Raw genomic sequence first — 26,084 nt, 5'->3', positions numbered from 1 at the left:
TGCTCTTACCCTTTTTCTTCCCTCTATGTTTTATCTCTTTTCTTCCCTCTCTATCTGATGAAACTTTTCGTAAGAGCTCTTGTGCTGGACTAATAATAATATTATTTTTTGATAACTAATTTTAAAGGAGTTTCGTTCACCACAGTTCCTTCATATATTTACCCTGTCCGCTCGCCTGTCTGAGAGACAAAAAAAAAAAAATCTTAAGAGATACTTGATGGTTCACCACCAAATTTGGTCACGATGTACAGGGTCAAAATATAAGAATCAAGTTCCTTGATGGACCTGATATTTAAACCGGAAGTTGTAGAAATAAACCATTTCTGGTTTTTACCGTTCATCACCACAGACCAAAATTGGTAACAGATAGTGACAAGCTGTTTTCTGCAATCGATTACGCATTCCAAGCATACACACCATCTCCATCTTAACACTTTTAAAACCGGAAGCGATAGAAATGCATCACGACTTCCGGTTTCTGCATTGATCTACATAGCAAATACGACAAGAGATAGCGAGAAATTTTATCAATCAATTTTAGCGTTCTAAGAATATGTTTGTTGAGATCAATTTTAGCATTCGAAGAATATGTATCATCTCTCTTAACCCTCTACTCAAACCGGAAGTGGAAGAAATCAACCTTCCGGTTTTAACGTTGATCACCATTGAATAAAACCTGTAATAGACAGCGAGCAGCTGTTTTCTGCAATGAATACAGCATCCCACGAATTTATTCCATCTTCACTCTAATCTCTATATGAAAACCAAAAGTGGCAGAAAATCAACCACTTCCGGTTTTAACGATAATCGCTATAGAGTAACAAAGGGTAATGAATAGCATACAACGGTTTTCTGCAATCGATTAACCGTCCCAGGAATGCATTTCATTTCCTGTATTAATACCGGAAGTGATAGTAGTTTTCCACCACTTCCGGTTTAAATACTTATTAAGACTATTACGTCACAGAAACCAAATTCCTTCATGTGTTGTACACGTGGCAATGCTACTTATTCATATTTGGTATGTATACATATATTCGACAGTAGTTAGTGAAGTTTGCTCTTTGGTACCTAATTCAAAACTGAAAATCTTACCTTCTGCCCTCAACTGCTTCCTCCGCGTGAACATAGTTTCAGAAAAAACTGAAATATAGCGTAATGAAGTTCTACATCGGAGATACAAGGTAAGATTTTCGACAGCTTGATGTGGCCTCGTATTACGTAGTCATTAACGCACTCGCCTTTGATACGAGCAGTCCCGGGTCTGATTCCCGGTGAGGATACTCGGTCGGAAAGACGTAACAGTTTTTTCAGGTCAGCACCTTGAGCGAAGTTTTTTTCCTGGGTTTTCCTCATACACACCACGCAAATGCCGGCATGGTACTTAACATAATGGTCCCAGGCAGCTTCCTTTCTTCCTCTCCAATTCCACGGGCAGTCTTATCACCGACGGCCGTCATCCCTCACATGTGTGACGAGCTAACATGGCCATAGATGTCGAAAGCCCAGAAATCTAATTCCTAATCCTAATCGACAGCTTGATATACTTAGCTCTCTCGTAGCTACATGTTTAATAGAGAGAGAGAGCCGCGTTGGATTAATGCTGGAACCTCATGTAATTTGAATCCCATGCTAAGATGTAGGTCCACGTCTCACGCAGCCTTAGTATTCAAAAAGAGACGTTCAACTTCAAATCGGCAACAACCAGATATTAGATTCAAACAAGTGAGTTACGATTCATATTGTGGAGCTACTGTAGCCTTCTGAACTCAATAGTGAAACCAATACTGAACACAGTAGAGCTATAGCTTCCAGGTGTAACAGATGGATAAAGATCAGAGTTGAAATTATTTCTGGGATGCTAAAGCCGGATTAAACAGCCAATTCCTGCTATCTCTTACCATTTCTGTTATACGAAGATTAACCCTTTGCGTTCCAGTGACATTCATGTGGATGTCATAAAATACTCCGTTACAATTAAGACGTTCCTTAATTGTGATACAAAAACGAAATTATAAATTCAAGAATTCACCTATTCCTTCGAACAAGAAATAAAGACAGGAACCCTTTTCAAAGTGCGAAAAAACAAAAAGAAGTAAAAGTGGAACCGATCGTATCACACATGCAATTAACTTTTGTTCCAAAATAACAATGGAAAAACATTTTTCTTAACAAACTAGGTAAAGTGTAAACATACATTATTGGAAAACACGGAAGGCCTTGGCTAAAATAAAACTGTTTCACAAACAGTTCTCTCTTTATGCCCTTCAACTTCCGCGAATATGAAATAACAAATAGAAAACGAAAGTGTTTCTGTCGTTTACCAGAAAGTGACTATAACAACCTTAACAAATTCTACTAGATCACTCATTCAGCGACATTCACTCAGCGAGAATTCGACGATCTTTCAACAACCATTGTTTTAGACAATAATTCTCGATGTTCTGGTTATCACTAGTGTTGGTTACAACGATAATGTATATTTTGTATGTACTTTTTAAGTATTGTTAATATTTACGGGCAAAAGTGCTATTCTAAAGGCACAAGCACTTAAGAAGAAAAATATAAAGAAATAATTTAAATATTTGTATCATATCGAGTTATTTTCTTAATTTCGTTGCTATGACAATTTCTTTATCTGTTTGATGTCGTTGTTATGGTAATATAGAAAAATATAACTAAGTGCCAAAAAAATGTAGAAAAATAGAACGAAGTGCCATCTTGTATAGACTGAATGTATAATATTTTAATGTAACGAACATTATATATGTTGAAGGTGAATATATATATTTAAAAGTGCATAATTGTGTTGGGTGATCCATGATGATTTAGTGAACTGTATAAATATACATTTCGAATCAGAGAATGTAACGTAACGAAAGTAAATAACGTTACATGGTGCTCTGGATAAGTGTAGTAAGTACACAACCATGGACCTCAGTGGACTGTAAGTACTCTTTTATGAATTCTCTGTTAATCATTGTGTAAAGAAATGGACACATAACAGGCTTAACTCTAAAACGAGAGTATGAACTTCGTGTCAATATGCATCACATCAGTGATCTCTAAATCTTTCACAGTTATGTATTATACACTATAAGCTTCTTTTGTAATTTTTATGGTGTTAGTTGATGACAGCTATGTATTTATTCCAATAAAATCCTTTTGGTGGTGTTTTTATATAGAAGATTTTTCACAAACTAAATACAACTTTCTTACAAGGCTATCTATAATCTTTATTATAAATTAACTAGGAATGTTACAGTTTCGGAAGTATATCACTTCCTTCTTCAGACTACTACTCCAACTGAAATCATAAATAATATTACATCATTTGTTATCTCTACCAATCAGGAATCACTTTTCATCAAAATTCAATATATATGTCCATTTTTGTGACAATTTTAAATTCTTAACAGACATAATACATTGTTAACAAATCTTTATATTTCTTTTAACATATATTAACTAAAATAAATACTAATTAACTACCTAAATATTACTACTAGATATGTACCATTTTCAGTTAATTTATAATAAAGATTATAGACAGCCTTGTAAGAAAGTTGTATATAGTTTGTGTTTAAGATGGACACAAGGCCTTTTTATCAGAAGATTATTCTGTTATCTCTTCAAGTACACTATCCTACCTACATCATTCATTTAATTATGTTTTTTTACATGTTTTACAATATACCAGTGACATTCATGGGAATGTCATGAAAACGTATCCTTTATTAAGGATCATATTAAACCTGGGGGTGATGAAATTTTTTAATGGGTGCAAGGCACGAGTTGGTTGACTATTTCTCCTTCTCACCTTATTGACAGGAAAGAAAAGAAAAATTTTGTCTCTGCAGATGGCAGACCTAAGGGAGCCATGTGTTTGTTCTGACGATAAACAACTGGCAACTTCAATATCGTATTTCGAGATCGCAAAAAAGAAAAATCTTTGCCTTTGATCTCCGATCAGTGTTGCCAACCTGAAGGAGCATAAAATCCCTTCTGAACATCAAAATTTCCTTTTTTCAGTCCAAATATTCCACAATGCAAGTATTTTTATAATCAGTAATGCGAATGCTATCCTCGCGCTTCCACAATAAATATATCCTATATAACGATCTAGACAGTCTTTTAACAGTAAATGAAAACCTGGTATTACAGCACGCACATGGGAAAATGACACCTGAAACGCAAAAGGGTTAATGTTCCACTTCATTTCTACAACTTCCGGTTGCGCTAGAGAGGAACACAGCTGGAGATGGAACATTCTTTTCCGGTATTGAATTCATGTAAAGAAACTGGCTTCTCGATCTACTACTGTTTTTTTCACTATGGCGACCAGTCTTGAAACCTGAAATCGTAGATTGCCAAAGGTCGAGATGGAACTTTTTCTTGGAATGTTAAATTTATTTCAAAAAATACGGTTTTCGCTACCGCTTATAATTTTTGCATTGTGAAAATTAATTTTGAAGCCGTATGTGGTAGTAGATTTCTACCACTCCTGGTTTTAGAAGATGGAATATAATCTTGGGGTGCTTTATCGATTGCAAAAACCCGCTTCTCGCTATTACCGCCTTGCTCTATGGTGATCAAAGTTGAAATCGAAAATTGTTAATTTGTACAACTCCCGGTTTTAACAGAGGGTTGATGGACGAGTTGAACCCTCTTCCTATGATCCTGAATCAGTTGTATATATATATATAAAGCTTCTTGCTATCTCTCATCGTTTTTATTCTGATATCAGTTGACAGACAGACATAAGTATTCCCTGACTTCCGATATTTATGCGTAGCATAATTTGCAAATCTAAATGAGTTATGGCAAACCAAAAATTGAGCGTAGAGAAATAGGTAGGAACACTACGTACAAGAACTGTGTAATTACGGCTCCCTTACATGCCTAGTCACTTATTTCCCATACGTTAATCAATATTCCTCAAAAACACGGGGGTATCAAAACGCTCGCGTAATCACATAGAAGGTGATGAACCCACTTCCGGACATACATTTTATAGTTAGGTCCTTGTATGTTAACCATGCAAGTTTTGAACTAGTTATAATAATAATAATAATAATAATAATAATAATAATAATAATAATAATAATAATAATAATAATAATAATAATAATAATAATAATAATAAACAAAAAAATCAAATCACTGAAGGTGCGATGATGGATAAGCTTGAAGTACGGGGCTTGTTATTAAGGACCTTCATCTTTAGGGGAAATCAGCAAAGCAGATCCACGAAGAGATGAAAGAAGTCTATGGGAACGAAAGCCCATCCTATGAGATGGTATTCAAGTGGAAATAGCAATTCCAACTGGACACATAACCACTACAGACGCCTATATATCTGCAAGACCATCGTTTACTCATGATGTCGTCTTGACGGAGAAATCTGAGAAGATCATAATGGAAGACAGGCGAATAACCATAGGTATGAGTTATGGATCTCCCTGGAATATTATTCACAACCAGTTGCATCTTCAGAAAGTGTGAGCACGCTGGTGCCATGACAGTTCACACCTTTCCAGAAAAGAAATCGCGAGGACGCTGTAAGAATAATGTTGCATCGGGTGAGATGGATAAAGAGGACTCTTTCGGCAAACTAGTAACAATGAATGAAAGTTGGGTTTACCTTTACAATCCAGAAACAAAGGAAATAAGCAAACAATGGAAACACACCCTACTAAAAAGGCACGAATGCAGAAGTCTGCCGCCAAGATAATGCTTTCCGTTTTCTGAGACTGTGAAGGGGTCATCATGACAGATTACCTATCACAGGGGCAAGACATTACTAGTATCTATTATTCCCATCTCTTGACTAAGTTACAAGAGGAACTGGCGAAGAAACCTCGTGAATTGATCACAAAAGGGTGCTGCTGTTGGCAGGCAATGCACCAGCTCATTTCGCCCATGATGAAGGTATTTTTATTAGGATATGAAATATTACCCCTCCCGATATCACCGGACTTAGCACCAAGTGACTTCTTTCTCTTCCCAGAAATGAAGCATCCACTCAGAGGACGCCATTTTGACAGTAGACATGACGTCATTTCTGAGGCTCAATTGTGATTTCAAAGTCAAACTGCAGACTTTTACAAGATCGGCTTACGGAAATTGAAGAACCGAAGGCAAAAATGTGTCGTTAGGCACGGTGGCTGCGTAGAGAAGGATTAATTTAATCATGGTGTCAGAGTTCTCCAGAGTGGATTTCTTCTAGGTGATAGCACGAACTTTTTGATATCCCCTCATATAAAGCTCTCTGACTTCCTATAGTGACAATAAGATAGAACTTTTACACAGAGATTCACATATTGTTATTATATTATAATGAAATATAATGAATTAATTATTATTATGTTTAAAGCAAATTATTCGCAATCAAAATTCCAACAGAATTATGCACTGCTCTTCAAATAAACGACGCGACTCTCAGAATAATCAAACAACACAGAAAACTGATCGCTGGTAATTTAAGTGGGCAAGTAAGTGCCTATACAGTAAAGAATGAGGTGTTGAAACAACACAAAATGACTACCACTTTAGCATGTTACTTATGTGTTAATTCAACACCAAGGATCGCCTTCCGAGCATATCAGAAATAACTCGTTACAAGCTGTGAGAATCTGCATTGGTTTTTCTTGTTTGGGATAAGCAAAGATTTACACAGTATATTTGGCATTTATACTAGGTAACGAATAAGATTGTATGTTCTGTGTAATCGGTCACAATAATAGTCTTGTAAACCTGTGAACTGTCTGACAATAGTGACATCAGTAACAGTTCTGCCATCTCCTGTTCTTACCTGCTAAGACATAAGAATAAAAGGTAAGGAAAACAGATGGCAGCACTGCTATTTATGTAACTGTTGTCAGACAGTTCACAGGTTTACAAGACTATTATTGTGACCGATTACACAAAGCATACAATGTTATTCGTTACCTAGTATAAATGCCAAATATACTGCGTAAAGCTTTGCTCATACCGAAGAATAAAAACCCATGCAAATACTCACAGCCAGTAACTAGATATTTTTTATATGCTCGGAAGGCGATGTCCTTGGTCTTGAATTAACACACAAGTAAAACGTTAAAGTGCTACTAGTCATTTTATGTTATTTCAACACATTTTCTGCTATGTACCAAGACTGAGATAACGTTCGGCTTCAAGTTACTCCAGTGATCAGATTATATTTTTCCAGCATTGTTACATACGGTACATGTGGTATAGTATGGATTTAAAATTTGTATTTAATATAAATCTGTACACAATAGTAATGCAAATTTAAAGTAAACACAGTACTAACGCGTCCACACAATTTTCACGAAATTAATTCAACTAGATTATTTAGATAATACTGACTATGAATACTAACGATCAGTAATAATAGCATCCAATTTCAGAGATGAATTCCATATGGGAACAGCTGCATCGGCTACCAAAACGTCCACATACTGATGACCTTTGTTGTATTGTCTTAAATTCGCTCGAACACTTTCATCCTTTTCTCGTTTTTTCTGTGAGAAAAAGAAGAGAATATATTCATCAGTAAAGAAAACTTATTCTTAAAATCTATGTATAGTAAAGTTCAAAAGTACTGATCACTTTACAAATATTTCCTTTCTCAATAACTCTGAAAGACTAAGTGTGAATTAAATTACCGAATGAATGAACTGACCTTACTAGCTTTTTTTTTTCCCTGTAAATACAAGGAAGGATCAAAAACTAAGGTTACAAGACCGATTGTTTCTGGAATTTTGTCTGTTAGAGAGGATTGAGGAGTGTGCGGTAATTTTAATACATGGAGTTGGCAACTATGCAGAGTTTCAGCCACCACCCGCCACTTGGCGCTAGATGTAGGTAAACACAAATGGCGACTCGTTTGGAAAACTGGTCTCGCGAATATGTCCGCTCAGTTATTCAGTTTTTGTGGGCGAAACATGTAATCGTGGCTGAAATTCACTGGCAGTTGGTAGAGGTTTACGAAGAGACTGCAATGTCCCGTCATTATGTCGCAGCATGGTGTCGAAAGTTTGCGGCTGGTAAAGAAAATATCACCGACGAGGGGCGCAGTGAAATCTTTGAGTTTTACGTCCCACGGTTATGCCGGTTAGGCTAAAGGAGACGGTGATGATGAGTGATGAATGAAATGGTGGAATGAAGAAAGTGGGAGGAAACGGGAGAACCCCGAGAAAACACACGCACACGGTGTTTGTTTACCACAAAGTTCACTTGGCGGGGACTAAGATCGAACCCGGGACCCCAAGCCCAGAGGTGAACGCTCTACCACTGAGCCACCGCGGCCCCTGGAATGTCGTTCGGAAGCACCTAGGAGGCCCTCGCTTCGCTTCAGACGAGGAGGTGAAACACTTCGCAACAACGTGGCTGAACACGCAAGGGCAGGATTTTTACCAGAAAGAAATCTTCAAACTCATCTCACGTTGCGATAAATGTCTCAACCGATGTGGAGACTATATCGAAAAATAACTTAATGTATACTATCTGTTGGCTGTATGAAATAATATATATACACGTTTCACTGCAGGCTTTGAAACCTTACTTTCTGATCACCCCTCGTAATCCTAATAATAAAAGGCAAACGTCTTAGTTTGTCCGTGTGTCACACTAATAGATGTCGCTCTTGCCTGCTTAAAGCTAATAATGTCGCTACTTGCATATCGCTTGTTACTCAATAATTTAAATGAACACAAGGTTGCGTATAACGAAGTCCTTGGATATTGGAGTAGTTGGTGGGCGAACTTTTTTTTTTAATGCAATCAATCAGAGTACGATTTAATTAAGCGCGATTTTTAATCTACAGTGTACAGTGGAAGACAAAAACCTAGTATTCATAGTACCAATCTATTATTATTATTATTATTATTATTATTATTATTATTATTATTATTATTATTATTATTATTATTATTATTATTATTATTATTATTATTTCAAGTGACGAATAATAATATAGCTGACGAATTTATTCAGAAATAATCAACGAAGGAAGTTTTATCACGAGGTTACAACTTTCGAATGCAACTGTGTGGCAGCAAGTTGATATAAGCTATCTTGCCGTAAGTACATAGACACCTTCACCTTAAAATTAACCTTCAACTACTGTTACGTATCATAGCACAAAAGAAACTATTCTTTGATGTTGAAGATAGTGCTTAGTAAAGTCCCTTACGCTGCACATTAACCATGGTATCCACTAAGTCATCGATCACATTCTTTCACAGAAATACGATTCGTCACAGAGTGTCTCACGTAGGCACTGTTTGTGTGGCTACTTTGTGCAATTTTAATTCCAGACAAATTTTATGGAACATTTAGTCCAGTCAATTTATTGCCGGTGAATACATTAGAAATTTAAATTCAATAAAGAAAGAAAAGAAAAGAAAAAAATCTGAAATCTCTAAATCCCACGAACGTTATTATACCCTACAAGCTAAAGGAGACAGACAGTAAAATGCGATTGAATAATGTTTAAATAATAATAATTCTAGTGAAATGAGAAATGGAAAGAAATGAAAGTACTCCGCTAAAACCCGAAGACACAGCGCAGTCTCCTCAAGATCAGACTACTTGGGATAATTCCGAACCTACGATCCTTGGGTCCAGAGGTAAGGTACTTTATCACAGTACTTACCTTCTTTCAAGATAATAATGTCTGTAACTGGATGTTTAAGGTAAAGAGTATTGTTCTTTTTTAAATGATAATACTGTATTTTCTTTTTTAAATAATGTAGTAATATTGAAGAAACTATATAGTAAAAGACAAATTCTGACCAAAGCATATGCTGTATTACCTAATAAATAATAGTGTTAGAGTTTTGGCAAAGCATCTTTGCCGAAACATTAACGCTACTATTTATGAAATAATATATGCTTTGGTCAGAATCTGTCTTTTACTGTATAAAAGTATAAAGGTAACCAAGAAAGTTCTGTCGCTTTTTCACCAACACCTTCGAACATCGATATGTCACCTAAGACGTACGTGGAAGATAAAAAATAGACCCCATTAGCATCGACGACCTTCTGCCAACGTTCTGGAAGGCCATGGATTCCATCGCGGTAGAACTTGGTGGACTGTGAAGCGAAGAAGGTATCAAGTGCATTTTGCACCTCTACTAGGGATTTGAACTGGCGTCTTCTAAGATGATTGTCCAAGGAATGGAACAGATGATAATCGGATGATGCAATGTCCGAGGAGTATGACGGATGCAATAGTGTTTCTCATCCAAGGCTTAGAATGGTGTTCTGGGTCATCCTAGCCACGTGGGGCCTAGCGCTGTCCTGTAACAAGAGAATTCTTTTGCGATTCAGAAGTGCTGACTCCGGAGCTCTGAGTTTTTCTTCAACACGGCTCAACTGCTAACAGTACACAGTTGCACTGATGTTCTGACCAGCTGGTAGCAGTCCCCGATGCACGATGCCGCGAGCAGTGAAAGAAACACACAGCAGGACCTCCTTCTGGTGCAGTACTGGTTTCGGTTGTTTTGGAACCGGTTCATGGAATGCTAACCAATGATGACAGCGCCGTGGAGCTTCGTAGAGGACCCACTTCTCATCATATGTTAACACCCTGTCCAGAAATGGCTCCTTCCTCACACGAGACAGCAAAGAAACACAGGTGTCTGCTAGAATGGAGATGGAGGTGCTGCCGAATGGTTTCTCCATTCACACTGAATTGTAGTCCCAGTTCCTCACATGTGTGGCCACTGTTCACTTAATTGCTGCCTGAAGATCTTCATTTTGTCGTGCTTCCGGCACGTGGCGCGTCTTCGAGTGTTTCGTCACCGTCCTTAAACTTGTTAAACCACCGCTGCACTGTCCGCGAAGTCACGACACCCTCACCAAAGGCCTGGCATATCTTCCGCCCCGCTGCAGCGGCATTTGACACCAGTTTGAACTCGTACAGCATACACGTCCTTATGATGATCTGTGGCCGTCCCATGTTCAGTCTGTCCTTACGCAAGTTCCCGGTGTAATTGAATTGCCACAACCAGGAAGTATGTTAGATATACCCACACCAACAACTGACCTTCACCTTATCTCCATTCGTATTCAACTCACGTTGTGAGAGCCAATGCAACACACAACTCTACAAAAAGCAACAGAATTATCTTGGTTACCTTTCTAGTTCCAAAGCTAAAATGAGTGGTATTCATGAAGAAACTAGTGAAGCGTTTCTCAATCTGTGATCTTTGAAGTCTGTGATATTCAATCTGACGAGGTTTAGATTGAAAATTAAACGAAAAATAGAATCAGAAATAATAGAATTCACGTGAATTTCGTATCACACTGCACTTGAAAATGAAATCTTTCAGATTAACGTCCCACGATTATGCCCTTTAGGCTAAGAGAGACGGTTTATTAGTGCAAGAAAATGATGATGGAAGAATTGGTGGAATGAACATATGGAAGGAAATGGAAGTACTCCGAGAATGCCCACTGATACAATGTTGTCCACTACAAACTATTGGATCGAACTACTGCCCGTGGATCGAACCAGGGACCGCACGCATCAGAGGTAAGCGCTGTACCACTGAGTGCCCCTTGTACTTGAGAATCTCAAAGGGGTACAGATTATAAAATTTAATGAAGTAATGATTATAGATGTTCTAATACCTTATACTTATTAATAATTTATATTCTAGTAACTTAGATTCTAGCCTACTATCAATTATTCTTCATAGTCTTGTTTTTTTTTTTTTTTTTTTCCTAAATAATATTTTCTTATGTTAATATCAATCTAAAATTACGTTTAAAAAAAAAGTTTTACTTATTTTGTGCAAAAGTGTTATACAGCGTCCGGAAGAATATATACTGGTAAGAAATTTGAATAACTCGAGAATCAATAGTGATAGAATTGTCCGGGTTTGTTTTTCGGAAAGAGAAAAAAATAGTATTTTATATCCAGCATAAAAAAAATCACTCAGTACACCTCCACGTGCCCCTTTTGTTGCTCGTTAAACATCAAGTCAGTACTCAACTTCCCTCCACGTGTTGCAGAACATTTCAGATTTCATTATCCACAAGCATATAATTCTTTGTCTTAGATCATTCAAATCTTGAATTTGGGTCTGGCACACAAAATTCTTCATATATCCCCAAACAAAACAGTCCAAGGTGAAGTCGGACGATCTTGGGAGCCATTGAACAGGACCTTTCCTTCCGATCCAACTGTTCTGGAAATGGTTATCCAGAAATTCTCTCACGCGACGGGCGTAATGGTGAGGAGCTCTGGCTTATTGATCATGAACCCTGTAGTATGCAAGGTACAGCATAATTTTACAACATTGCCAGGTACGTTGCTCCTGTAATTATAGTCTCTTGAAAGAATGGGCCTATGACAGAATTTTCAGTCAACGCACACCACACTTTAATTTGGGCTTTTGCGTTCATGTTCCACAAACTGATGTGGGATTTCCTCACCCCATATCCTGCAGTTATGCCTATGCATCTTACTTGACGTATGGAAGGGTGGCTTCGTCAGAAAAAGGCTATCATTTTAGGGGAATTATTGTCCTCATCAATGTGCAATAGCATTTCAACAGCGAAATCATGGATATTATGATAAAAAGGTCTTGTGTCCATCTTAAACACAAACTAAACACACTTTCTTACAAGGCTGTTTATAATCTTTATTATAAATTAACTAGAAATGTTAGTTTCGGAAGTATATCACTTGTTTCTTCAGACTACTACTCCAACTGAAATCATAAATAATATTACCCCGAAATTATATATGATTTCAGTTGGAGTAGTGGTCTGAAGAAGGAAGTTATATACTTCCGAAACTAACATTTCTAGTTAATTTATAATAAAGATTATAAACAGCCTTGTAAGAAAGTGTGTTTAGTTTGTGAGCGAAATCATATTTGCAAGGCTTGCCATTAGAATAAAGTTTCTGAATAAGCTGCACAAGATTTGCAGTTGTGTACTTCACGCCTTATCGATTTGCGTGGACTTCGCTGAAAGGCTTCCCGAACCCTCTCCACTTCTTCATTCACGGGCTTTTCCCCCACTGCCTTTCGTCAACACAGGATCAGTTTCCAGCAATTATTTGTGCCATCTAACAATGCAATGGCGGTCTGGCTATTCCTGTCCGTATTGTTGTCTAAATCTTCTCTGTATGGTTACAAGGGACTTGAATTCTGCGAAACAAAAACAGCACTCCAACTTCTAACGAACAGCAAAGGACGCCAGTTTAATCAAGAGAAATGCGCAAGTGTGAAGTCCTATTTGCGTTCAATAGTCTGCTGAGCATAAAATTTTATTCTTTCGTCCTTCCAAAAAACAAAACTGGACGACTGTACCACTATTGGTTCAAGCTGTATTTTAGGCTTTCTCTCTCCTAATACGTCACTTACTTTATGAACTGCAAGCTTGTTTGGGGGTCGCACCTTATAAACAATTAAACAGAGAAGCGAATAACATATTGGCTATATGGTCCCTTCTTCATCAATATTCCACTAGATGAACTAAAAAAAAAAAAAAAATAAATAAAAAATTCCTACAACTTTATTAATGAATTACAAAATGTATATTTTCTGTCTTACTAAGAATAACAGAGGAATTCGATGTAATTGTTAGTATGACAGAAAATGTGCATTTTTAATTCATTAACGAAGCTTTGGGAGTTTTGAATAATTTTAGAAGTTCGTCCAGTAAAATACTGATGAGGAATGAATCATATAGCCTGTATATTATTTGCTTCTCGATTTAATTATTTATAAGGTACAACTCCCTTATAAGCTTGCAGTTCATAAAGCAAGTGAAATATTACGAGACAGAAAGAATATATGACACTCTTGCGCAAAATACGTAAGAACTTTTATTTCTCTTGTTGTACATAACTTTCGTAAACAATATGAAAATTTTAACATAAAATTACAGGACTTTTAACTATAACACTATTTTAAAAATGTAAGTACGAAGAGCGTTCGGAAAGTAATCTCCGATTTGTCACTGTGCGTGAAGGAGTGGAACAGCGCTGCCATCTTAGCACAGACGTACGCGGTAGATCAGTCTGCTTCCAGCCGTGATACAGTGAAGGTTGTCTGATCACTAGTTCCACTCTTGTAGCGTCACAAAGTGTGCTGCAGTAGAAAACCCAGCCACAGTGCGAGGTGCGAGCTGTTAAACGTTTTCTGACGGCAAAATAATATTTGGCAGCAGTTATTCATCGGGAACTTTGTACCGGAGTGAAGGAGTTGTTCGTGAATGGGTTCGTTCATTTAAGAGTGGACGAACAAACATTCATGATGAAGAGAGGAGTGGCAGGCCACCAGTGGTTCCTGATGAACTCCTTCAGAAAATTAATGGAAAGGTTCGTGAAAATCGACGTTTCACAACCTCGGAGCTGTCCGATGAATTTCCACAAATTTCCAGGATTTGGTGATGATGAGGAGCTGAAATGCGGTCACACACTGGCTCAAGGCACAAGGCGGGAGATTCTTATGGTGATGAAATTCCTAAGCTAGTACAGAGATATGATAAATGTTAAATGTTTATGGAAACTATGTTGAACAATAGAGCAAAGAAGCAGTTTTCAGACGTATATAATATATTACTCGTATTTATTTTGGTGTTCCTTTTTTAACCAACTGGAGGTTGCTTTCCGAAAGGCCCTCGTATACTGGTATAGAGCTATTTCCATAAAACACACACACACACACACACATATATATATATATATATATATATATATAGTTTGTACTGAAGGTTTTGTAAGATAAAAATTATTGTTGTTGATTTTAGTTTAGCGTCCCTTTCAGCAGCGAGGCTATATGAGACGTGGACCTACTGATTAACGTGGAATCCGAACCACATTAGCTCCCGCCGGGAATCGAACCCGGGTCTCCCACGCCAAAATAAAAATGATTATACTTGCTGTGTATCATATATACAAAACTTGATACTTCAAGCAGTTAACCAACACATCTTAAAAGTGACCGAAAATATTACTAAAACAGATGTAATATTTTTTTTTTTTTAACGTTATCACTATTGATTTAAATCTTTGAGGTGAGAAAAAAAGTTCAAATGAGCTTTCTATACAAACAACGATGAGTAGTCATAAATTATTGCACTGTAAGTTACTCTTACCTGAGTAGGACGGCTTGGTCGAGTCTTTCCGTGAAGCATTAAATAATCAATATCTGTTCCTAGAACATAACCTCCAAACATAGCTGCAGCAACTAACAACGACCCTGTGATACAAAATGAACAGTTCTAGTGTAATTTAGTTTAGAAGAATTCTATTTATTAGTATCAAGTAAGGAATCAAAAAGAATTTTATATATAACGAAGTTTATGTCATCTTACTACTTGGGTGAGAAGTGAGTAAAAGAAGTTTTATTTTGTGATCTATTTCTAGTTTCGAGACATTAAATGTAATAAATACATCAGCAGGGACGGCCCGTGCAATGGCATCATTTGCAGCTCCCCTCTTTCTCCAGAAAGAATAGATTTTAAACTTCACGATTTTAAGTATGCTACCCCATCACGAACAACGAAGGGGAAAGAAAGGGCACTCCCACTCAGAAAGGCCTACACACTAAAAATACATTTTTCTTAAATGATAATCTACTATGTTAGTGAAAGATAAAGCAAACACACCTGCAGACGAAAGATGGTAATCCTTTTTATAGAATTCAACATCGAGCTTCAATCTTAATATATCAGTTTGCAATTCTAATGCAACTAGCTCTTTTATCTTTATTTCTTGATTTTCCTCTTCAATGATAAGGAACTTATTTGTGACAAAGACAAGACTAGTTTTCATATCAAAATTGTGATAACTAACTAAATGGAACATATGTTCGTTACTGTTCGAGAATTGAGTTCTTATAATTGACAACAATCAAGCAATTCATGCTAGGATTTGTTTGACTATTTGCTTTAGCACTGTCCATGTGACCTTAAACTAATGTGACCTAAACATGATTTATGAATGTAATATTCAAATAGAAAATCAGCTTAGTAAATTTAACAATCATCATCAATAAGTCTGTTTCCAACAAACAATATTTGTCTTAAATAATACAGTTATGACAATTTTGCCACCCCATGCAAATGCACGTGTTACACATATGGTAGAGCCGGCCCTGTACATCAGATTCATACGTTAAACTCAAGTAATATTATAAGAACTTTGTAGAGAAAAATTTATTTGCAAATAACCACTAAACAAACTTTTGGAGTTTATATCGGATTTTGAAGTTAGTTTTAGGATTTGTAACATAAACAGTTTTCGCATAGTATCAATGTGCACGGAGCACGCAAAAATACCAACGGCGATTGATTACCTCTGCAAATTAACTGCCAGAAGCTGTTTCGCTAATAAGGCCCGAGGAATAGTACGAATGCACAAAATGGACTAGGAAATATAAAGAAATGGACTTACCAGAAAAGAGTAGTGAAGACTTTTTACCTACTGCTGTGTTTATTCAAGTGCAAGTGTGGCTCGTTGTGAAATAGTAAAGTCACGTTCATGCATTTGCTTGGAAATGTTGTCCATTATGTCGGTGTTTTTAATAATTATTATGTCACCACTGATGACTTTTTTTAAATGACTTTCCCTCTCCCTATCAACCTTAAGTTTTGGATGTTTTAAAAGAATACATAAATTTTCAAATCATATACCCTTTTAGTTTTATTTTTGGATACTGTTACGTTGCTTAGGTTAAATACAAGAAACGACTCGGATAAAACGTTTAATGGTGTATTGTCTTTTACATATAATTTCCAATTAAAAAGATGATTTTCAACTGAACAAAAATAACAAAGTTCACTTAGTACTAAATTTAAAAAATGGGGATTAACAAATAACGAAACGAAGCTAATTCTCAAGTCCAAATAGTAACAAATGACTACCCGGAATTGGCTTATAAATTGGCTGAACTTAAGAACAGGATTAAATAATATAATAATAATAATAATAATAATAATAATAATAATAATAATAATAATAATAATAATAATAATAATAATAATAATAATAATAATAATAATAATAATAAATAAATAAATAAATAAATAAATAAATAAATAATACTTGCCCAATCTAAACAAGTTTCCAAGATCCATGCAAATAATATAAAAATATACATACATACTAATGTCCACTGTGCTAACCAACTTAAAGTCTTGTTTTCTTTCATTCGTAAATTACAGTCGAATCTGAATTTCATTAAACGTTCTTTCTACTGAATACTCTAACTTCTTTCACCAACTAAATAACATTGCAATAAATATTCACTTTGCAAACTCAGAATAACTTCAACATAATTTGCTTTATACATGCCTCTTTTGATGTTGAACTGCATTTGGAAATTCAGATGTAGAACGGCTTACCTTTCTCATGGAACTGACAAACGGAAGCCACGCATACCTATATGAAAGTTCATAGAGGGCACCACCTCCCACGCCTCAACCGTATGACAAAGGTTGCTAGCTAACATCCATCCACAGTAACAGCTGTTACCATAGATACATGTTTATGCAAGTGAAGCCTGGATTTCTTTTTAACAAATAAATTTCACACAACAATCCAAACAAAATTCTTGATACAAAGACCTGAAACCGAATAAATGTAAATATATTTGCATCCCTAACATGTTCTTTGATACGCACTTCTAAATTTCTTCAAACTAACTAACTCTATGGCCTACGGAACCCGGAGGTTCAATGCCGCGTTCACAAAAGCTCTCCAATGACTTCTATCCTTAGCCAATTGGATCTAGTTTCTACTTTATATTCGTATCTCTGCGAGATCCATCTTAATATTGTCCTCCCATCTGCGCCTAGGTTTTCCTAATGGTCGTTTTTCGATTGGTCTTCCAGTCAAGACTTTGAAAGCGTTTCTACTTTCTTCCATTCTAGCTACATGACCTGCCCACCTAAGCCTCCTAGGCTTGACGACCCTAACAATTTTGTGTAAACCGTATAAATTATGTAATTCCTCATTATGAAGTTTCCGCCATTCCCCATTCCCGTTCTTCTTGAGTCCGAATATTCGTCTCAGGATCTTGTTCTCAAATACTTTCAGTCTATGTTCTTCCCTCAGAGTAAGCGACTATATTTTGCAACCATACAGAACAACAGGCACGATTATCGTTTTCTTCTAGTCATGCCTATATATATAAGGAATTTAAATTCTTACCTGTGCCTACGAAAGGATCCATAACAAGATGACCTGGTTGTACTTGAGCTTGATTTGCCATCAGAAGTGACAATTGTGGGTCCATACTCGTATTTCCAATGAACTTCCTCTTCTTCAACGAAAGGTCACTTATCATTTTTCTTTGACCATCTACGATCTATGAAAATTACAAACATATTAACATTAAAATAAAGAATGAGTCTAAAAGAAAAATGCATTTTTAACGTTTTACAAAAACAACAGTTTAATGCAACAGCCATGGTTGGAAAATATGGCTAAATTACAAATATGTGGCCCTTTTTCTACGACGACAGATACCAAAGTGATAGTAGAGTTCTTCCCCAAAATGTCTCGGTATGTGTACGTCAACTGCTCCCCCCCCCTTCCCCTTCATCTCCCACAAGCTCCACTACAGTTCTCGGGTTTTCAGTCCCTCGTATACGAATGTTGTGTTTACTCAATGTACCAATCATGTGCTAAGATAATTCTTTATCGAAAATTATCCGGTCAAATTCAGGTACGCTGAAAGCCTTTTCTACTATATTGTTCAACTGCTGGCAAGGAAACTAACGTGACGCTTAGGCCGTGATTTACAATTGGCAAACAAATCATTTTGCCGTTTACAGCACTTCGATATCTTAAACCGATCCGGAGATATGATAAAGTTCGCAACACTGCTGAAAATAGCGTATTTCTGGACAATATTTAAACTGATTATTGTTTTCCTTCTCTTTTATAGCACTGCAGGAATAACTTTTAGTAGGTGTAATTACAAGTCCTCGCAATTACATGATTTAAGCAGTGTTGCAAGTTTTAGCAATGTTTCTTATATCTCCGGAACGGTTTGAGATATCGAAGTGCTGTAAACGGCAAAATAATTTACACATCCATTGCAAACCACACAAGTAACTAGATATGATACTTATCTAAACATGTTTTCGAAATAAAACCTTTCAAAAAAATTCAAATTTTTAAGCCCTTATAACTTCGTTGCTATTCATTCAAAACAAGTTATACCACGACCATAGTATCCACCGCTATAGTACTTCCGATGTGCATTGTCTTGTCCATCTCCGTTGTGCTGTATGTGTGATAAGAGCTTCCAAATTTTGAATGTTTGTGATACTATAAAATCCTTACTTTGCAACACTAAATACTAAATGTGGTATTTTAAGTTTTCGTTTAACATGGTGATTTGAAATGTGTAATAATCTGACGTGGTGCCATTTGAACAAATATAGCTTTATACTGGAATAGCAACACTGTTCACTGAGTGGTGGTGTTTTATACGTAAAACGATGTCCCCCTTCTTATAGCTGCTTCGTAGAAAGTTTCGCTTTTCTCCCTCTTCTGGTTTCTCCGTTATTACGGATGTTCCATATAAATTGTCCACCCTGTATATATAGTATACTACCAAGTATGCGGTCTAATGTAGCGGAAGGGCAGGCCGGATGACAAAAAAGCTGGATAGGACGAAGTTCTATAATTACTCACTTCTTGCCTCTTCCGTATCATTAGGAACATACCTTTCATACCAAAACCTGTAACGTCACACCAAGTTCGGTTGATTTTACTTAGATTTAATAATTAAAAATTGCTTCTCAGCAATTCTATACACTTCTAACTTACATGGCGACGACTTCTATTGTATTTATTTATAAACAAAACCTTGGTAACGGGAACCGTTACCATAAAACCGAGTTGCGATAAATACATAAAACATCTGCCTCTAGCGGTAATAACATGGAACATTTTAAATCGAGATTATTCATGAAATTTTTATATTTCTTTTTCTTTTTTTTTTCAGCTCGTAGCTATTGCCAAATAAAATACCATTTCTGCTCAACATATTAAATAAAAATAAAAGCAATATATACACGATATCGGTGTAAACCCACTCTTACTCATATTTTCTGAGTCTTTAGTACAGGCCAGTAAAGATTTGTTATGTACTGCACACTGTACACATTTTAATATAAATTTTGTAATATCAAATTTAATTGCAAGAAACATAAAATTATGTACACTATACATACATACGATTTTGAAATAATGAAATCATTAGTGTAAAACGTAGGCATGACTATTAATTAAATGATTTAAAATTGATTTACTGTTCACTGAAAATGATTACATAAATGTGTAAAGGTATTTCTAAAACAGTCAAAACATTATTTTTTTTTTAAATAATAATAATAATGAAGCTTTACAAGTTGAGTAGATCATTAAAGAAATTATTCCTCATTTTATTACAGTTTCTTTTTCGAAACTGGGCCGGATAGTACGAAGACCGGGTAGTTCAGAATCTACTATATATATATATATATATATATATTTATCGGGTGGCGATGACAGATACATTTCAAAGTTGAATATGCGCAGGCACGATACCTTGGAGTGGGTTACCGGTGGGTGATAATAGGACAACATTTTATAGAAATACCGTAACAGTTACCATGGACATCGTTGGAGCCTTGAACAATGTATTTTCTGTGTTCGTATTTATTACGAAATCAAGTCATTTATTAAAGTGCCGTGATTGTTCAGATAGTATACTGTTACCTGACATTACGCTCAAGGTCCACTGTTACTGTTGCAGTGTTATTATGAAATGGCATCCTATCCACTTTCCATCCCCCAGCCGCAATTTACTCCATCCTGTACAATATTCCACTATGAAATGTGTCAGTCGGTTCCGCACCACCCTCTATATATTCCTTATTAAAAATAAATTGACACATGTCCAAGTGTTTCTCAAAATTCTGCTTTTTAAGAGCAAACACTATAATGTTTTCATTCCCCATTTTGTATCCATAAAAGAAGAAAAACATGGAAACAGAATAGTTTAAAATAAACTTTTGAAAACTGTTAGTACTAAATAGAACTGGCATTTTATCATTTAATTTCGATTCAAATGTTTTCCACAAAACTACTCTTCTCGTGCGAAAAGTGGGTATTTCAGTTAGTACACATAATTACATGATGAAACAACTTGTGCGAAAAAATAAAACATGTATGAAATAACTTACCCATCGTCCGAAAAACAAGTCGTAAGGCTTTTCAGGAATATGATTGGGATCAAGGCCATAGAATTCGATGTAATGTAAGCTGACATCAGGATCTTTCAACTTTACGGGACCTTCAATCGGTAAGTAACTAAAACTCTGCAAACAAAGAAAGAAAGCAAAACGAATCCGTGAAAAACAGAAACAATTTAACTGCATCGAAAGCTTTATCATTTCATTTCTTGCAGTGTTTAGACTGGAAATTTACTAAATAATTAAAGAAGGTTTCATACACACTAAAAAAATAAGATTTTATTTGGGCATGAATTGAAATCGCTTTGAACTTAGGAGATTGGTAAATTTATATTTTTTTTTTTCAGACCATGTACAGTCATCGACAAAAGTTCTTTCCGTTTGATGAAATTAGTTTCGTGAATAACTTCAGAATAGAAGAACAATTTGAGTACCGATTTCAGTAAATTGAAAAGAACGTAATTTTCTGTACATTCTAGCCATACCACTGATATTCCCAAAATAAATTTTACCAAACGGAACGAACTTTTGTCATTGACTTGTGATGTTTACTCCATAGGATGGTAATCCAAATAGTGTAAACATTACATTAGATAGTCATTACATTACATTAGATACATCAGATAGTCATAACTTTTCACCCGAGCGTTAACGACGAAATAAGTTATCACAAAACCAATAGCTTCTTTCACCGCTAACTAAACATACGCGAAAATTCAAATAACAACCTTAAACTTACAATTAGGACAAAACTTCGGCATCGTTTGACTGAAAAACAACTTACAACAACAATTTGCTAGCATTAATATATATTCTCCACCATGCACAACAAAGCGAACGAACATGAAACGGCAATGTTCGGGTTAGAATAACGCCAATGATACGCATAAATAAAGCTTATATTTGATACAGATTACAATACTTACATATCTTTATAAATGATAGGTAATATTCTGACAACAAATAATGTAGATGTATTCAGCTTTTTGCATTATAAACGGATATGTTAAACTTTACATTTCAATATCGCAGCGATTGCAAGATGCTTCCTATCGTATAAAGTGTCTCGGCGCCCAATGCCAGCTACGTCTCGCAGTTTCCGCTTTGTGCTCACGTGAGTCCCACCTAACAAAGTGATGTAAGCGCAGGTAGAGCCGTGATTAACTACTGTTGATTACCAAGGTCGTCAGCTGCTTCGCTTGCCTCGTTGCTGATATACATCCGTTGCGAGAACGTACAACGAATAGTTACACTTTTTGTTTAAAGGTAATAGCCTTTTAAAATAAAAAGGATTAAACTGTCTGAGCTGGGCACACTAAAAATAATGCACAAATAAGTTTATTACAGACTGTACAACTAAAATTAAATAAAACAGAAAAAAAATTGAGCAAATAGCTGAATAACTTGCATAACGCTATTTTGAACACTTAGGGTTTTGTTCCAACGTGGTGGTTATTACTACACATATTGACAACAGATTTCTAATTCAAATTTTTAAGAAACTAACTAACAACTGGTAGTGTCACGTGTGCACCACCTTAAGGAGTTTGGAATGTATGTCGTGATATTTTCTCAACTAATATTCAAACCGAAAGTGGCAGTAAATTTCAGTAGAGAGGTTAAAGTGAATAAGAAACATGCTCGGACGCTTAATTGATTCCAGAAAACAGTTTACCGTCTTTACTCTGTAAAGATTATCGTTAAAACCGGAACTGGCTGATTTTCCGTCGCTACCAGTTCACAGTGGAGATGGAATATATTCATCGAAACCTTAACTAATATGACAATACTAACAGTGCCAGATGTAAACAAATGTGGTTGGCGATTAGCTATCCTACGAATAGACTGTTACTTAAAAAACATTGAGGAAATGTAATGGTCTAACCTACTCACCTGCCCATAACTTCCTGAATGATTTGCAAGCTTCTTGCTTGTACCAATCTATGTGTAGGATAGTTGATGGGCAGTCACATGCGCTGGCACCGTCCACTAGCGTCAATGTTCCTATATTTTGTCATAATGCCGGGAAACAGATGGTTTTACGACACACCATTATCATGCCTATGGGTGTTGTCTGCATTTAGTCCCAATGTGTTGTTCTTGTTCCACAACGATACATTCCCTCCCAGCGTACCATTATCATTCCCAATTTGTCCACAATCAATGGCACAACTATCTCCAATTCGTGATTTTCCACATTTCGTTAAAAAAAAAAAAAAAAAATGTTGTTTCTGGCATTCGTGAAGACGAATATCCCACCAAGTATCTCCTTCCCACTATTTACATCTCAAAAATATCTACATAGATAGGCCTTCCTTGTCTGGCAGTTTCGTTTCATTTGGACTTCTGATTCTGAAGTTCTGATGCCCCAAAGTTTCAGACGCCCTGTAGCTCCGAAATGATGCATCTGTGCACCCATGTTAGTCTATAAGCTATTTCTCATGTTTTTGTGTGACTATTCATTCCCCAGAGTTCTTTTGTTGTTGTTGCCAAACACCCTATATATACATTATATATATATCTTGTGTTCTAAATATGGCGCCCACGAACCACAGAGCATTATTCTACAAGTCAAAATAAGGCAAATATATATATATTTGCATACCTTTCGAGTCCTCGTCTGAAGACAAATTGCACTATGTGGCAACGTTCCAAATGAAGAACCATAGATTAAATCTACTAATCTATCAAAATAGCTATATCGATTCTTTCCAGATGGCAGCTAAAGTCCATACTGATTGACACTAGCACCACTTGCTAATGTAGCAATCGATTCAACGGCTTGTTGTATTCGTAATGCTGATGGCTCCAAGTTAATCTGCGCTGTTGCCACATTGTGAAATTTTGATTCCCCATAGCGGCTAAAGGAGGCCCTGGAGAGCATTTCATCATATAATATCTTCGCTTTATTTTGGCCTGTAGAAAGGTGCTCTGTAGTCCATGGGCGCCATTTTTAGAACACCCGATATATATATATATATATATATATAAGAAGAAGAAAACAAGACCCCTTAGTATTCCCAGGACCTTCCAAAAGGCAGAGTACGGTACTTAAATAATAATAATTTGTACAGTAGGAGACTTCCATTACCTAAAAGAAATTGATCCACTCACAATTATTCGCAAGCATACTGAATAGCATAGCTTTGAACAAGGTATCACTTTCGCTACCAGCTCATCTTAATATTCCCTTCTCACTTCACACCTTTATGCAACTTTCTTATACATTACGGTTGAATGAAACACTAGAAATCCAAAGTACTTAGGTTACTACTTTGTACATACCTCTATCTTCTCAACCTTCTCAGCAGTGCTAAGAGATTTACAAAATGTTTCCACTTGTACTCGAAAGGAAGTTTTCGACCCAAAATAAGGCTTCATGTGTTCTATAGGATATGCCTTTAAGTTTTGGTGTAATTCGTTGACAGTCTTTCCTCGGGCCCAAAGCTCGTAACAAGAACGCAAAGCAACTGAGCGGGAAGCTATTTTCTTTACAATCTCCTCCGATGGAAGTTCCAATATGTAAAAGGGCTGAAAAGCACAATGTCAAAATATCATATTACAATTCTGTAAAAATTACAAGAAACTACAACTTCAACCGAAAATCGAAGTTTTAGCTATTGGTTCTCAATATGCCTAATATCTTAGATTAATTACTCACAGAATTTTACGAGGGATAAATACAAAGTACAAAAAATGAAATGAAATCTTTAAGTTTTACGTCCCACGGTTATGCCGGTTAGGCTAAAGTAAACGGGAGAACACCGAGAAAACCCACGAGTACGGTGTTTATCCACACGGCGCGAGCTGGGATCGAACCAGGGACCCCAAGTACCGGAGGTGAACGAAAGAAAAAGTACAGTAAATAAAACTTCGTTAATCTGAATTAATTGGGGGGATAACTTGACCGGATAAACGGAAGTCCGGATTAACTGAAATAACCTAAAAGAGCAATACGAAATGCATTACAACTCTGTTTATAGCAACAAAATAAGTTTATTATGATGCATTTAAAGGAAATAGGCCTAAATATACAATATAGTCTTATATATAACAGCTTACTTCTAAATGGTCGCCACTTAAAACTGACAGATTCTAATACGAGGGCGAGTCAAAAATTATCTACACTTTTGCCATAACTTTTCTTGCATTGCGCACTTTGTCTCCTGTCCTCGCATATTTTGTTGTTATACTGTTGTGGTAATCCTGTGAAAGTGTGATCTTAATTCCTTCATTTTTCTTCCTTCTGTTGCAGATATATCATGGCTGCTCCATTAGAAGTTTGCACCAAAGAGGAACAACGAGCAGTGATCCGATTCCTCTCGTCGGAGGGTGTCAAAGGGTCAGACATTCATCGCAGACTATCATCGCAATATGGGAGAACTGCACTATCAAGTAAAACTGTGCTTTTGTGGCTCGAGAAGTTTAAAAGTGGTCGAACAAGTGTAATGCACGAAGAGGGAGCAGGATGGCCATCAACCTCCACTACAGATGACAACATTCAGCAAGGTTCTGGCGAATAGGCAAATCACTATTGATGAGGTGGTAGCTGCTTTGAACATCAGTCATGGCTCTGCCCATCAAATCATCCACGACGAGCTCGGTTTTCATAAAGTCTGTGCACGGTGGGTACCAAGAAAGCTTACTGCAGAACACAAGCTCACTCGTGTTAGGGTCTGTCAACGCTTACTCACACGCTTCAACAACGAAGGTGATGCATTTTTAAGGAGAATAGTCACCGGCGATGAAACATGGGTCCATCACTATGAGCCAGAGTATGCAGTGGAAACACCCTGGATCTCTAACGAAAAAAAAAAAAAAATTCAAGACTGAGCCATCCGCAGGAAAGGTTATGTTAATAG

The 26,084-nt window shown here is 36.4% G+C and overlaps 1 protein-coding gene across 2 annotated transcripts in view; it reads right to left on the bottom strand.

Annotated features, from left to right (window-relative positions):
- Positions 1-26,084, bottom strand: part of LOC145684230 (tRNA (guanine(10)-N(2))-methyltransferase TRMT11) — a 49,106-nt gene that overhangs the window by 14,228 nt on the left and 8,794 nt on the right. For both annotated transcript variants that reach the window (XM_081756321.1, XM_081756322.1), the window contains exons 3-7: positions 24,508-24,753; positions 21,214-21,348; positions 18,185-18,341; positions 15,127-15,230; positions 7,385-7,526 (exon numbers count right to left, since the gene is read on the bottom strand). In XM_081756321.1, the coding sequence (XP_081612447.1) occupies positions 7,385-7,526; positions 15,127-15,230; positions 18,185-18,341; positions 21,214-21,348; positions 24,508-24,753 (784 nt within the window). The remainder of the gene's footprint in view (positions 1-7,384; positions 7,527-15,126; positions 15,231-18,184; positions 18,342-21,213; positions 21,349-24,507; positions 24,754-26,084) is intronic.

This window comes from Thermobia domestica, chromosome 4 (genome assembly GCF_964235325.1).
Source record: "Thermobia domestica chromosome 4, izTheDome1.hap1.1, whole genome shotgun sequence".
Lineage (NCBI taxonomy): Eukaryota > Metazoa > Arthropoda > Insecta > Zygentoma > Lepismatidae > Thermobia > Thermobia domestica.
Note: the sequence above shows the minus strand (reverse complement) of the source record. Positions and strands in the feature narration are given on the sequence as shown.